Consider the following 15447-nt stretch of genomic DNA (forward strand, 5'->3'; position numbering starts at 1 on the left):
TAGCTCAACAGCACGTTTCTAAATATGTCCATCTTGTCATTTTAATTGCCAAATTGCTAAATATATGTTACTCACCTTAAAACAAAATGTTTACTCCTCTCTTAACACGAGTAAACAACCCTGTTTTATTATCTGTTATAATTTTTATTAATGCAGATAGGCCTACAGTATTCAGTCAGCAATAATTACGCAATATCATACAAGCACGACTGTGTTTCATATATACATTTTTATTACTTTAACGGATATAGTTGCAAAAGAAGCAAAGCATCAAAGTTTTGGTCACCAAGCAACGCCGACCTTCATCCGGTGTGGAGCAGGGTGTGTGAATGGAACGGAGCGAATGATTTCCCCTCCCCTCTCCAAACGTTATCAGTCGGCTGTAGTTCCACTCCGGGTTTTTCATTTTTCATCACTACAGGAACCTGCTCCTACAAGTGTCGACTCGTGCCTAGTTAGTAAACTTGGTTCCGCGCTGATAGTGGTAGTACAGATAGATGCCTTGCCTACTATAATCAATCATACACACAAGCAATACATCTGTAATACAATCATACAAATATTCTATACATCTCTGAAAGCAATGCATGTCTCTTGCTTGCAACTCGTCATTGTTCTTTCCTTCTTCCAGAGATAAAACCTCTCCCCCTTACTTTTGTGTGTCATCCTCATACTTTTAAAGATATGCATGCATACAGTTTTTTTTTCAAGCTTTCACAACCCATCAAGCCAGCAGTTAGCGACAAACAGAACTTTTAATGTGTTTTACAGTAGCAAATACGCATGCGCGGATGTAACAGTATGAGGGTTTCCATCTAGACACGAATAAATGTAATGGGTTTTTAGAAACATGTTGGCTGCGTTTGAATCTTGTAATTTAATTAATTTAATTACAATTTAAATGAGTAAGTATTCCTTTTCATGCATGAGTTCTTCTTTAAACTAGAGACAACGTGAGTCAATGTATGTTTGAAAACAAAGAGCAAATAAGAGAAGTCAAACACATTTACAGTCGAATTTCGAGTTGGGAAAACGCAATTCTCATAGTCTACCACAAGAGGGTACTGTTGATTTAGTAAATGGCGTTTCCTTCAACAAACCGCAATGTTTTGAAAGTACTGCGTGAAAAAAAAGCCAGTTCTTTTTTTTTTTAAACCAACAACAATTTTACTTCTCCTTATATCTTTCCTTAAACATTGTCTTAAAATGGAACTGATTGTGATCAGTATTTCAGCATCAGTACTCCACCTAGATTTATGTAGGCCTAATTTGTTTCATTTAGCTGAGTTCTACAAGCACTCACTTAAATGAGTAGTTCTGGAGGATTATGATGTGAGAATGTCATATGGACTGTGCAGCAATTACACATTGCTTGGTGAAGCACAAACAGAACACATTCGAATCAGGTATTTCAGCATTCTTTCCTTCCTGAAGGCATCTGACAATGCAAATGGCATGGTGTCCAGTTACTCAATGTCCAACTTTAGAGAGAACTGTACTGAACTTACTGCAAAATTGTCGGACAGTCTCAAAGATGGAGAAAGATCAAGAAATATCCAAAGAGAGTAGGGTGAGAGAAAGAAACCCATTGGTTGTCAGTTGCCCCACTGATAAGACTTTTCTGTTTTATCTCTGAAAAAACATGCTATAAACAGAGGGATGCACAAAACCCAATCAAAACTTCTGATCATGGCATGGTTTGTTTCCAACCTTTATAAAGCGGAGAATAATAAACACTGGTCTCAGACCAGCAGTCCTTGTTCAGGAGCTCTTGAATCCGGTTTGGCCACTCCTCAGGCATTCTCTTTGAGGACATTATTTTGAACATCTAACCTAGATACAGGCACTGCATGAAAGAGACCTACGAGACGGATTCTTCAAAATCAAAGGTATATTTTGATTACTCTTTTGTCACATTACATAACACTTTCTTGTATTGAAACAGCAGACATAGGCCTACTGTAGTTTTCAAAAAATAAAATATTGAAAAATGAAATAAATAAATAAATCAAAAACAAGCATGGTTTCAGCTGTACATTTAAAGTAAATCCATGCCCTCAACAGGTAAGCACTTTACTTATGAATTTTTAAACATATGCATCAGATGTCATCAACTGTAAGTCAATTGTAAGTTTGAGCTGACTTTATAATATACATACACTATATTGAGTGTTTTTTTTTTTTTAAAGATAAGAATGACATGTACACGTTCAGGCTTTTAATGATCTGATTGTTGTGACAAGTGTATAGCATACTCATTTAACTTTAATAACTGACCTAAATGAATGAACTGCAATTACAGTAGAAATGTAGAGGTGCAAAGGCCAATTTTTTTTTTTATTTTACTTCAGTATCATGCGCAGCTGTTTGCAGAGTTCATTGATATTATCATTTTCTCCAGATTAGCTCATGGGGCCCACACCCACCCCAAACATACATGGGCCCTGTTCTTCATTATGCCTTAAATGTATGTTACACGACAACTATATTTGTGTATATAATATATGTTTATCAACAACCCATTATTAGCATCATGGAACATAGCTCAAGGCCAGGGGTGAAGTTAAACCTCATGAATGGTGCCCTAGTACAGGACAGACCTAAACCCCAGGTAAGAGAGCAGTGGGCTAGTAAGCTGGAGTTTCTCTTGGCGGTGGCAGGGCACATCATTGGCCTGGGAAATGTGTGGAGGTTTCCTTACTTGTGCTACAAGAATGGAGGGGGTGAGTGCAAATTATATTCAATTTTGTTTTATGATGTTTAAGTTCCTGAGTTACCATATGTTCTTAATAAACTAATATTTTATCTTAAAAAATTTCCAACAACTCAGATACACAGAAAATAAAATATACTGCTTTTTAGATATTATAAGAGGGGCTTTTCTGTGGTAGTTTGTTATCATTTATATATTTTGGGATATAAGTTTCAGTGTAAGGACTTAAGATCAGTGGCAAACGTTCTGTGTTTTTGGTAAGGACCTCAGTGGTATGAATACATAAAAAGAGAGAATGACATGATACACACACACACACACACACACATATACATATATATACATATATATATATACACACACACACACACACACACACACACACAATGTGAATGGGATGCATTTTAATCTGGCCTAAAATATGTTGTAGAGTAATTTATTAATGTATACTACTGTTCTGAAAGTTTGGGGTCAATTTTTTTAAATTTTTTTTTTATGAATACTTTTATTCAGCAAGGACAGGTTAATCTGATACACTTTTACATAATTACAAAATTTTTCTGTTTGAAAAATCTATTTTAAAATAATTCTATTCAACAAATATTATTTTATAATATGCGTAATGTTTTTGTGGAAACCGTTTCCAAGCGTTTTGAGCACTAAATCAGCAGAAGACTGGAGACTTTGTCATCAGTGGAATAGATTACATTTTAAAATATATATAAATTAATATTTTAAACTATTATTTAAAATAAGGTTTTAATGTTTTACTTTTAATATGACTGTTTTTACTGGATTTTTTATCAAATAAAAAATAAATGAAATCATAGTGACCCCAAACCTTCGAACAGTAGTGTATGTATGTACATTGTTGTCATGCTTACATTCCTAAATGAAAATAAAAATGTAATTATTGAAAATAAATTATTAAAATAATAATTATTTACAGTCATACTTAAATATACTTGCTTTAGAATTGGTTGATATGGTATAATATGGTACTTTTGTTTAACACATGTTGCCATTTGGTCATGTAAATTACTTTGAATTCAAACAATAATTTGCCAACCCTGTTTTGGATCATTCCTTTTTTTAGACCTTTTTTATTTTCTTTATAAGGGTGATTTAATACTTACTAAATAAAATCTTCACAGTGTTTTGGTGTGTATTGCTGGAGTTTTGATGCAAATTTAGTTTTTTGTATATTGCATATTGTATTTTGATTTGTATATTTGCTGTGTATTGATAAATCATTCTGTCATTTAGGGGCATTTTTTGTTTCTCTTCACCTGTGGGATTCCACTTTTCTTTTTGGAGACCTCACTGGGTCAGTTCACCAGTCAGGGTGGAATAACGTGCTGGAGGAAAATCTGTCCACTATTTGAAGGTGAACAATGATCTCATATACATTGACTTTTAAATATCAATATATTACTGTTTTTTACATCACTACTTTGCTACTTTTCATTTTTTCATAGGTCTCGGTTATGGTAGCCAAGTCGTTGTCCTCTATACCGGAGTCTATTACATTATAATTCTTGCTTGGGCTTTTCTTTACCTCTTTTCATCCTTCAGCTCAGAGCTGCCATGGGCGAGCTGCAACAACTACTGGAACACAGGTATCTCACGCATAACAGTGTGAATTATCATAATGTCATACTGTATAAATAACCACTGCTTTCTTTATTTAGAGAACTGCAAAGAGTTAAGAAAAAGCAACATTACTGAATATTCTCCAGAGAAAAGCACATCTCCTGTTATTGAGTTTTGGGAGTAAGTTGTTCAAAATAGCACCCCATTAAACCGGATATGTTTATTAGAATTACACAATTAAGGCAACACAGGATAACAAAACTCATCCAGCTAATTCAAATGATTCTCAATAAAGGTTGCAAAACAGAATGTGATTCCATTTTTTGCCTACAGGAGAAGAATTTTGGGCTTGTCTGAGGGAATAGAACAGATTGGTAATGTTAGATGGGACTTGGCCCTCTGCCTTCTGCTGGCCTGGATCATCTGCTACTTCTGTGTGTGGAAGGGAGTGAAGTCCACAGGCAAGGTGAGAAATCTGTGAATCTTTTTAACAATGTGTATCATAGGAACTTGGAACAGGAACATGGTGAACGGTCTTCCTCTTATTTTCAGGTGGTCTACTTCACTGCTACTTTTCCCTATTTAATGTTGGTAGTGTTGCTGGTCCGTGGACTTACTCTTCCTGGAGCAAAGAATGGCATCATATTCTACCTCTACCCTGATCCAACACGCCTCACAGACCCACAGGCAATGAACTGCTCTCTTTTGCCCTTTGTTCCATTTTGTGACGTCGAATTGTGAATTATTACATTTTGAAATAATAAAAACAATAATTGATGTTTAGGTGTGGATGGATGCAGGTAGTCAGATATTTTACTCCTATGGTGTTTGTACAGGAGTACTGACTGCTTTGGGAAGCTACAACAAATATGACAACAACTGCTATAGGTACTTCATATGATCTTAAATCGCACTCTCTAGACCAGAAGTATATTCATTGCAGATTGCACTAAAAAAAACAACAAACAAACCTTTTTGTATTTTGCTATTTGTCTTTCAGAGACTGTGTATACTTGTGTCTGCTCAACAGCTTAACTAGCTTTGTGGCTGGTTTTGCTATATTTTCGGTCCTGGGCTTCATGGCAGATGAACAGGGAATGGATATTTCAATGGTTGCAGAGTCAGGTAAAAATAAGGCTTGAGGTCTCTTAAAGCAAGTGAAGGTCAATATAGCATAAAAATAAGCATACAGAAACATACAAATCAGAGCTCTGGAAATAGTAACTGCAAAATGAAGCAATGCTTTTGGTTACACAATTGCTGAAAATTGAGCACAAATATAATGTTTTTATTTTTTTATTTTTTTTATTATTAAGCACTCCCATTCACATTAGATGCAGTGATTAGGTTGTGTCAAAAAAAGGGGGTGGGGAGGGGTTCGTTTAATGAATTTTGTTTGTGGCAGGGCCTGGTTTGGCATTCATTGCTTACCCCCGTGCTGTAGCTTTGATGCCCCTGCCTCAGTTATGGGCAATCTTCTTCTTTATCATGATCATATTCCTGGGACTGGATAGTGAGGTAAATACAGGAAGCAATACAAAGGATTTTCTTATATTTAATTCCTTATATCCTAGTATGGATACCCTAAAGCTTTTTCTATTAATCTATCAGTTTGTGTATCATGAAGCCCTGGTAACGGCTATCTCGGATATGTATCCCTCCTTCTTCCAAATTGGACATCGGCGTAAATTTCTTCTCCTCTTCATAAGTGCTGCCAGCTTCCTTGTTGGTCTGCTAATGGTAACAGAGGTGAGAGTCACAAATGAGATTGCAAAGATGGTTGATTGAAAAAAAAAAAAACATAAATACAAACACCACATCTGCAGTACCTGTAATTTCTGTCAGCAATTTTTTGTTTTTCTGTTTCACTCTCAGGGTGGCCTGTATGTCTTCCAGCTTTTTGACTATTACGCCTGTAGTGGAATGACTCTTCTTACTTTTGCTATCCTTCAGTCCATCTGTGTTGGATGGGTATATGGTAAACCATTTGTTTGACTCTGTAAAGAAAAACTCTGTAAAGAAATCTACACAAATGGTACATGTTTGCATTTGCAATTCTGGTTGAAATATTTAAATATTTATATCTGCTCAGATGTGTAATTAATTCAACAGTTTACTCAATTCCTAGCACATTAAAAGCAAATTGAACACAAAGTAATGTGAAAAAATGATTTACAATGTACTTTTGAGTTTTAAAAGCTTTTGAGTTTTATATCAGGTGCAGATCGCCTCTATGATAGCATTGAGGATATGATTGGATATCGGCCCTGGCCCTTCATGAAGTGCTGCTGGAAATATCTAACACCAGCAATATGCACAGTGAGTATCATTTAAATCCCTTGAAATCTTTTTCTGGGGCTTTTTAAAACTCAGAACAAATGTTTCATTCTTTATTTTCATATTGTAACCACAAACTATCCTCAGACCAGTATGTAGAGGTAGGAAGTGATTTGTCTGCCACCTGCAAGTCTGTGTCTGACACCTGTCATTAGTGTCTGTCTTTAAACTGATAGCGCTTCAAAACAGAATAAAGCCCTTCTCCTATTTTGTGACTCTGTGCACTGACTCAATGTGACAAAGCATACCAAACTAACTGACGGCCATCCCCATTGCTCATCATTCTCTTTCCTTTCTATTTAGGGAACATTTATCTTCTCCTTGGTTAAATACACTCCTCTGAAGTTCAACAATGTGTATGAGTATCCCTGGTGGGGTTATGCGATTGGTGGCTTCTTTACCTTTTCCTCCACCCTACTAGTTCCACTGTGGATGATTTATTTGGTTGGCACCACACCAGGGTCTATGCGACAGGTATGCCCATAAGAATCTCTTTTTTTTTTTGACAGTTTAAACAATTTCACAGAAATTTATTTCACATATTTTCTCATATATTTTGAGGTTAAAAAATTATATATATATATATATATATATATATATATATATATATATATATATATATATATATATATATATATATTATATATTATTTATATATATATATATATATATATTATTTTCGATGTATCCATTTATTTATTTAAAACATACATTTTATGAAATTTCTGATTTGTATAATTTATTTTCAAAATAATTAACCCTGTGCATGATTTTTAAAATCATTTTTCATATCAGAGAGTAAGAGTCTTGTGTACTCCTGCTGAAGACCTGCCTGATCCTAAACGCCCAAAACAGACGCTAAACACTGTTTCTTTTGAGACCTTCACAGACCTATTGACTTTAAGAACTGTTCATACACCCAACTCACTACCTCACAGAGATAATGTCTGATTGTCCACAATTTTAGCCTTGTATTTGGCTTTCTGATTTGTGACAAACATTGTTAACCCAGTGTCATTTGACTGGCTTTGTAATGAACCAGTGCAGTAACCACCATAGACAGGGAGGGGGAAAAGTCCACCCCAATAATTAGAAATGGCCACATTGTCCCCTCCCCAGAAGTAGAAATTCTTGCACTGCTCTGCTGTACTCCATTACACAGTACTCTATTTGTTGTTTGGATGACAAAAAGGTGTTTTTTTAAAAGTTACAATTAAGGCTTGTCTGCCTCAGCGTTCAACAGCACTTGTCATTGTCAAAATGAGATGGCCAATCAAATTTAAGTAGGAGAGGTTTACTGTTCACAGAAATAGAGGGCAAATTCCAGCATGAAGTGCCAGTTTTAATGTTGAAAGAGAGTGAGGTGAGATGACAGCAGCAATACATGTAATATTTGACAACTGTTTTATGATAGAAATGTTTTTTTTTTTTTTTTTCAAAAAAAGACAGTAACGTGATACAAACTACTAAAAAAAATTTCTCAAATTTTGTTAGTTTGAATGGAAAATTTGGTATCATTTACATGATTTGTGCAATTCCTAACAGAATGTAATGAGACAATAAATATTTAGCATTTTCAACATATTAGCCATACAAATAAGAGAGAGTATGTGCATATTTTAAAATATACAACTAGAATTACTAGAATTTCATTTTCTTTATATTAAAAAATATATTAATAAAAAACAAATTGGTCCCTCCTAATGTTCAAGACATGGTTAAGGCTCTGTTATGAAGATCATATGATGGTTAATTATTGAAATGTTTATCAGAGAAACAATTTTTTAATTGATCATACAGTTACATGATAAAGTTCATATGGAGAATAAATTTGTACAGTATATATGTGTATTTCAAATGAATTAACAGGACAAGGCTGGTTTGCTCTTTATAAATGCATTTAAGTCTTACCGCCAAAAAGGGCCTTGAAGGTCACCTATTACACTTTTCAGCTTTCCCTTTGAAAGCGAAGTGTTTGTCAAACACACTCCAGAAAAGTGTATAAATGTGAAAATTTATGAGAGTTGTTAGTATACAAATGTACAAAAGTGAAGTAGAACTATTGTTATTTGTTTTCACATGTTTTTTAAAATATTTTTTTTAACAATTGTATTATTTTTAGATTTATGTAATTTCTTCTGTTATGGTTTTGTTAGGTTTAGACAAATTAATAACAAACTATTTTGATACACTTTCCTAGACTAACATGCAAGATTGCCATCTGCTGGGTAACTAATGACATTACAACAATGACATTGACTTCTCAATGAACCTATGTAAACATTTAAACATAAAGATTTAGGCTCACACAGTAAGGATCAGAATCAGACTGCAAATGGACAATTAAGAACCTTGACATGCCCAGAACACAGACTGCATGAAACTGTTTTTTCTTTTGATGGACTGGAAAGAAGACTTAGCTTGTCCAAAGGTGAATGAAGGCATGGACATAAGAAGTGCATATCTGTCTACTGTACATGCAAGTGCATTGCTATCCTTTTACTATGCAGAGATTGTTGGATAGCTCCATCTACTGGACAATTTTTAGACTCGGGGCCGTAACCAATACAGACACCAATATTCAGATTAGGTGTGTCTGTTAAAATGTGCTAAATTTTTTTTTTTTTTTTTTTTTTTATTTATCTCCATCTACTGGAGAATTTTTTTGATACAGGGCCATAACCAATACAGACACCAATATGCAGATTAGGTGTGTCTGTAAAAATGTGCTAAAATTTTTAATTTTTAATTTTATTTTTTATTTATCTCCATCTACTGGACAATTTTTTCACGCAGGGCCATAACCAATACAGACACCAATATTCAGATAAGGTGTGTCTGCTAAAATGTGCTAAATGTGTGTGTGTGTGTGTGTGTGTGTGTGTGTGTGTGTGTGTGTGTGTGTTTTTTTAAAAAAAAGAAATGAATACTTGAATTCAGCAAGGATTCATTCAATTGATCAAAAATGACAAATAAATGCTGTTCTTTTCAACTTTCTGTTTATCAGAGTTATTTAAAAAAAATGTGTCATGGCTTGCACAAAAATATTAAGCACCACACTATTACTGTTTTTATTTTTAATTTTTGATCATAAATGCAGCCTTTAGTCAAACAATTTAGGTAACAATTTATTCAATAGTCTACTTTAGACATTCTGCTTACTATAACTTGTCAACTATCAACTACGTCAACTACCAGTCATTAGAGGTTTACACATTATTTATTGTATACAGTATACAGTTTATACATTTTGGGGTCAGCCCCATAATGAGATCATGGAAAGCTTGTCCAGCTTCTAAGTGAAGGTGACTAAACAGGAAGATTAGATGGCCCCAAACCAATCTGAGATTAAATGACTTTTTCTCAATCCTCCACAAATTGCTTCCAGCTTTCCTCATCTGACACACATGACATTTTTAAAAATAAAAAGTGTTAATATTTGAGTTCATAGTTTTGTGCAAAATATAGATACACAGACACAGTGACCCAAAAAGTAGCTGGACACTAAAGCCATACTTAAAAATGTCTGAATGTCATTGCAGTAGATAACAAAGGGTCAAACCAAGTGGCATCGAAATACATTTTGAACAGTATGATTTATCATTTCAAACCTATTGAACTCCTTTTTATGATTTGTCTTTAAAATAAATGCCACCTTCTTTGATATTTTGTCAAATGTTATGACATTCATATACTGATGCATGTGTGATTTAAATGTGCAATTACTTCATGGGGCTACTTTAAATAATATGGGTAGATAGTAAGGTTTGTTATGTTTGATGTATTGATATTTTTTTCAGTGTATGTTTGTTTATATAATGTAGCACTATGACAAAATAAATTGTAACACGTTAGTATCTTTGCAAGACTGTTAAAAGGATAGTTCAGCAAAAGCCTGTATGACGTTCCTTCTTCTGTGGAACAAAAAAGAAAGTCATACAGGTTTTGAACAACATGATGGTGAATAAATAATAAAAGAAAGAAGGAATTTTCATTTTGTATGAACTATCCCTGTAATATAAAATGTGTATATGTGTCAGTTTACAGTTACATCGTCAAACAGGCACATGATGTAAAGTCTGCACATTAAACTGGGCCATTAGGGTAATTGCATATAGACTGGATTCTGACCTGGTTTTAGACTAGCGGCTGACTAAACTTCCTGCTCATGATGGTGGCTTCCTTGCACAGTCTGATCTTGATAAGCCCTTGAGCGCTAAGACGCCAAACACAAGAAGCCTCTAAACACTAATCCCTATTTAAGCGATGTGTGACTTTTAACATTCTCTTCACACCTTTAGCCTCCCACGCCGATTTTTCTTCTCACCTACACCTAACTATCCTTTTCTACAGTTTTGCTAACTTCATTCTCAATCTCATTTGTAACAAAATGAAAAAGCTTTCAAAGCACCAAATGTCTCAAATACAATGTGAATCATTCACTATCATCCAATAGTTTAGGGTCAGTAAGATTTTGTATTTGAAAAGATCATTGCAATCACGATTAAGTATAGGCTGGCATCCAGGTTTCAAAAAAATAAAACTGCCTTTGTCTTACATGTCACCACTAGTGCCTATATTTGTCCAGAAAAATATAGATCATTCAGTTTTTATCTACTGTAATTGAAATCTGAGAATAGTGGTTTCAGACATTAGCACATAGTTTTGCATTTTGTCCTCAGTAATCAGTTTTGACCATGCACATTGCACTTTTTGATAGTTTCCGACTACCCAAAATAAGTTATAGTGAAAAATTATATTGAGTGAATAAGTATGTAACACTATTGTGGCTGGTGTGTGTTCTAGAAGACATTACTTCAGTCAAGGGGAACATATGCCATGTGCATGCTTTGGTTTGGCTCTGGTCCTTCAGCATGAGAAAGGCTTTGGTATTGCGTAGAAGGTGTGAATCCAATCAGGCAGGATTGAGGCATTTAAAGAGGAAGCAAACAGCAATGGTGTTAACAGCTTGTCAGGGTCTTTTTGTGCCTGTAATGGGATAATCACAAGCTACTTGTGGCTGGAAATCCTCCTTGAAGGTGTTGACATCTCAGAGATGTTAATCTGACAGATGGGACAGGCTCTTTCCTGTTTGTCCACACTTATGTCCTTCTTTAGCCGTGACCTTTAAAAGTAATTTTAAAGGTCATATACTATATAATTTTGATGTATGTCAACACAGTCAAGACTGTGGAATCCTCAATTTGTAGAATAATATGATATAATATTTAAAGACCATCGCCCTCACTCTTTTGGTTTCTGCTTCACCATAGCAATTACAAATGCATTTTTGAAGCCACAAGCAAGAGCTTGGGTGTGTTTATTTGATTTTATGTAGATCTTGCAGGTACAAAACCTGATCATTACAAATGTTTTCAAAACAAAGCATACATCAGAGTTTTAGTGTTTAAAAGTTTTTAAGAGTTATAGTTTTAAATTATTTTCAAATCCTTGGTTCAACATTTATCAGCATGACAGCCATCTTTACTAATTGTTTAATTCAGTAATATACTTTACCAATTAGGGAGGCATTTTGCCAAGTAAAGTTATGGATGTCTTGGCACTTACAAAAGAGTCTCTGTAATTCCTCTATGACATCATTCCATCATTTAATTGTTGTATTAATTCTTCTACTAATCTCACAGTCACTTTTACACAGGCTTTCTAGTGGCTTTTAAGAAATATTTTTCATTACTGATAATCTTTTTGCAAGTGTGTACTTCAGGAGCAAATTACCTGGAAGAAGAGCATGATTCTTGTACACTGTAAAAAACAAACAAACAAACAAACAAAAAACTCTGCATTTTCCATAAATACTATTAAATAATAATAATCAAAAAGCAAATTAGCACTGATTTGCAATTTATCATGATAAATAAATGCTAAAGATGCTGGGTCAAGGTCAACTAATCCTTTTAGGGTTGAAGCCACCTCATTGGACGTGACTCAAATTAAAGTGTGCCAGCACTTATTTAAAGGTGGAGTAGTGCACCTAAATCTGTTAAAACTTTGCTTGAAGCAGTGATCCACACCAAAACAGATGACATTCACATTTAAGTAAATTGCTGACATATTCTTTGGCAAAAACAATTAACATGATCATCAAATCAATTAAATTATCCTTTCTAGTAAACCAAAGTTGATCCATAATGCCTTATTTAATATGAACAGTGCTATTTATTCATCAGTATTTAATGTGCAATCAGATATCATATAATGAGACATTTGAGAGTAAAGGGACTTTCCAGGTCCCTGTGATGGACTGGCAATCTGTCCAGGGTGTTTCTCATGCTTTCGGCCCAAGATGCTTGGATAAACTCCAGCATCCACATGACCCTACAGAGGATAAGTGGTTTGGAGAATGAATGGTAGATTGATGGATGGATGGATTGAATTTTTCCAGGTGATTTTACAACTACAAAACTAATGATCAAGTATGTAGGATAGGATCATCATCAAGATTATTTTTTCCATAAGCGTCACTTCCACTATTGAATTTAATATATATATATATATATTATATATATATATATATATATATATATATATATATATATATATATATATATATATATATATATGTATATATATATATATATGAAGGAGGCTGTATAATCTTAAATAAACCATATTAAAATAATATGAAACTTATCTAATTTTAGTGAAGTACAATAAAGTCACACAACACCTGCATAAACAGAAATAACAGATATCTTTGCTGATTGCAGGTGAATCTTCACCTTCAGTTGAAGATGCTACACTGTTAAAAATCGCTGTAAAAAAACGGCCAAATTTTGACAGTAACATTCAGTTTTCCATTAAAATTCTGGGTAATATTTGTCATTTTCGAGAAAGTAGCCTGCTGCTATATATCGTGAATTAACAACGTTCAAAGTCGACACTCAGAGGCTGTGTTTTCAAATCACACCCTACACCCTCATTCACTATTCCCTACATGAGTTTACTAATATAATCCACCTGACAGAGAGAATGAAAACTAATGAGTGAATGCAGACACTGATGAACAGCTGCTGTTAACGAGCAAAACCACTGAAGAAAAGAGAAACAAGACAAACACATGAACTACAACTGACTTCAGCCGCAGCCTTAGATGAAATCAACTGATTTAAAGATTTAAACAATCAACAAACAGCTTTACCAGCTTCACTCATTACTAACCAGACTGACTTTATTTCTGTCAGACATCTACAGAAGATCTTATTGAGAATAAACAACAGTTTAAATGATGCTGTTTTATTGCTTTGTTTGACGTTACCATTGTGGAGATGAGTGTTTGCTTTAGTTGTGCTCCTGACCCTTGACTTTTGAACATTAACATTTGTTTAATTGCTATAACTGTTTTGTTAAGATACAATTGTTATAGCAAAATGTTTAGGGGTGGTCAAGTGATGTTGTGGTTTTGTAATAGCCATAATCTGTAATATGCCTTTAAAGTTTTGATGAATTATATGATTGAATTGCTTGAGTGTTAAATATATATTTGTGATTTGCTTGAGCAGTGCTCTAATACATAAAATTAAGAATTTATAACATTTCATGTTTAAATTATTTTTGAACTACCATCTCATTAACACCCAGAGAGACATCAAGAATCAGCATATGAATCTCAACAATGGTGACAATCAAAAGCTTCATTATGCAATGCATGCTGGGTACCACCCATTACTCCCAGCATGCATTGCAGCATGAATAAATTATACTGCTCAATTGTCCACTTGTTTCCTTGGATTCTTACTATGTTTTTATTTTTGCTTTTGTGTTGAGCTTTAGTAGCATGTTTTGTGATGTTCAGAACTGATCTGTTTATATATTTTTTAGATTGTCACCATTGTTGAGATTAATACGCTGATTATTGACGTGTCAGTCTAAATTACAATAAACCTTTCAATAGTTTTCAAATGAGTGTTGAGTTTTTACAGTCTTTCATAACTGAGTGCTTGATAGTGCTTTTTCTGTTTTAGTAACAATGTTCAGTATGAGAAGAGACACCAGATAAAATCAGTGAATCTGAAGCAAGAGGACAATGCTATGAAACAACAATGGCAGATTTTTTTTTTTTTTTTAGGATGGCAGGTTGTGCCATAACAAACATGTTCCAGAAACACATTGCTACAGCAGCAAAAGTTAATATTAAAAAGTCAAGGTTCAAGAGCCCAACTAAAGTGAACACTGATCTCAATCATGGTAGTGAACAAAAAAAGAAGAAGAACATCTAAACCTTTGTAACTCTCAGTAAGATCTTCTGTAGATGTTTCACAGGAATAAAGTCACTCTGGTAATAATTGAGGCTGGTGAAGCTGTTTTAGCAGTTGTTTAATCAGATCTTGAGAGATTTAATGTCTTTCATTTCAGTTGATTTCATCTAATGCTGTGTATGAAAATTGTATTTCTTTTGTTTCTCTTTCATTCACTGATTCCGTTTGTTAATAGCAGGTGTTCATCACTAATGCTCAATTATCACTTAATTAATCACAGAATTGCCTCATTAACTTCACTGATTCAGTGTTACTCTAACACTCTGTAGTGTGCACACAATATAAGTGTTCATTTAAAACTAAGGATTTTGTTGTGGGGTTTAAAGAGTTAAAGATATAAAATGATGAAAAAACAGTAATTTAACAGCAATAAACTGTAATTAATTTACGGCAACGAACTGTAGAAAAACAATAACATGCTGGCAACCAGAGCTGCCAGTAGATTACCGTTAATTCAAGGGAAAAACAGCAATATACTGTAAAATGTAACAGTCAGGTTTACCAAGCAAAACAAGTTAATTTAACTAA

General features: G+C 34.0%; 1 protein-coding gene across 1 annotated transcript; it reads left to right on the forward strand.

Annotated features, from left to right (window-relative positions):
• Window positions 1-77: 77 nt before the first annotated feature.
• Window positions 78-9531, forward strand: LOC109091014 (sodium- and chloride-dependent GABA transporter 2-like). Its single transcript, XM_042758670.1, has 14 exons — window positions 78-2758; window positions 3980-4100; window positions 4192-4332; window positions 4405-4486; window positions 4640-4772; window positions 4859-4993; window positions 5091-5194; window positions 5307-5431; window positions 5712-5824; window positions 5918-6055; window positions 6182-6284; window positions 6525-6625; window positions 6947-7117; window positions 7439-9531. Exons 1-14 carry the CDS (start codon window positions 2438-2440, stop codon window positions 7592-7594), a joined length of 1944 nt encoding a protein of 647 aa, XP_042614604.1. The 5' UTR covers window positions 78-2437; the 3' UTR covers window positions 7595-9531.
• The last annotated feature ends 5916 nt before the right edge of the window (window positions 9532-15447 follow it).

Source organism: Cyprinus carpio, chromosome A6, assembly GCF_018340385.1.
Source record: "Cyprinus carpio isolate SPL01 chromosome A6, ASM1834038v1, whole genome shotgun sequence".
Classification (NCBI taxonomy): Eukaryota; Metazoa; Chordata; class Actinopteri; order Cypriniformes; family Cyprinidae; genus Cyprinus; species Cyprinus carpio.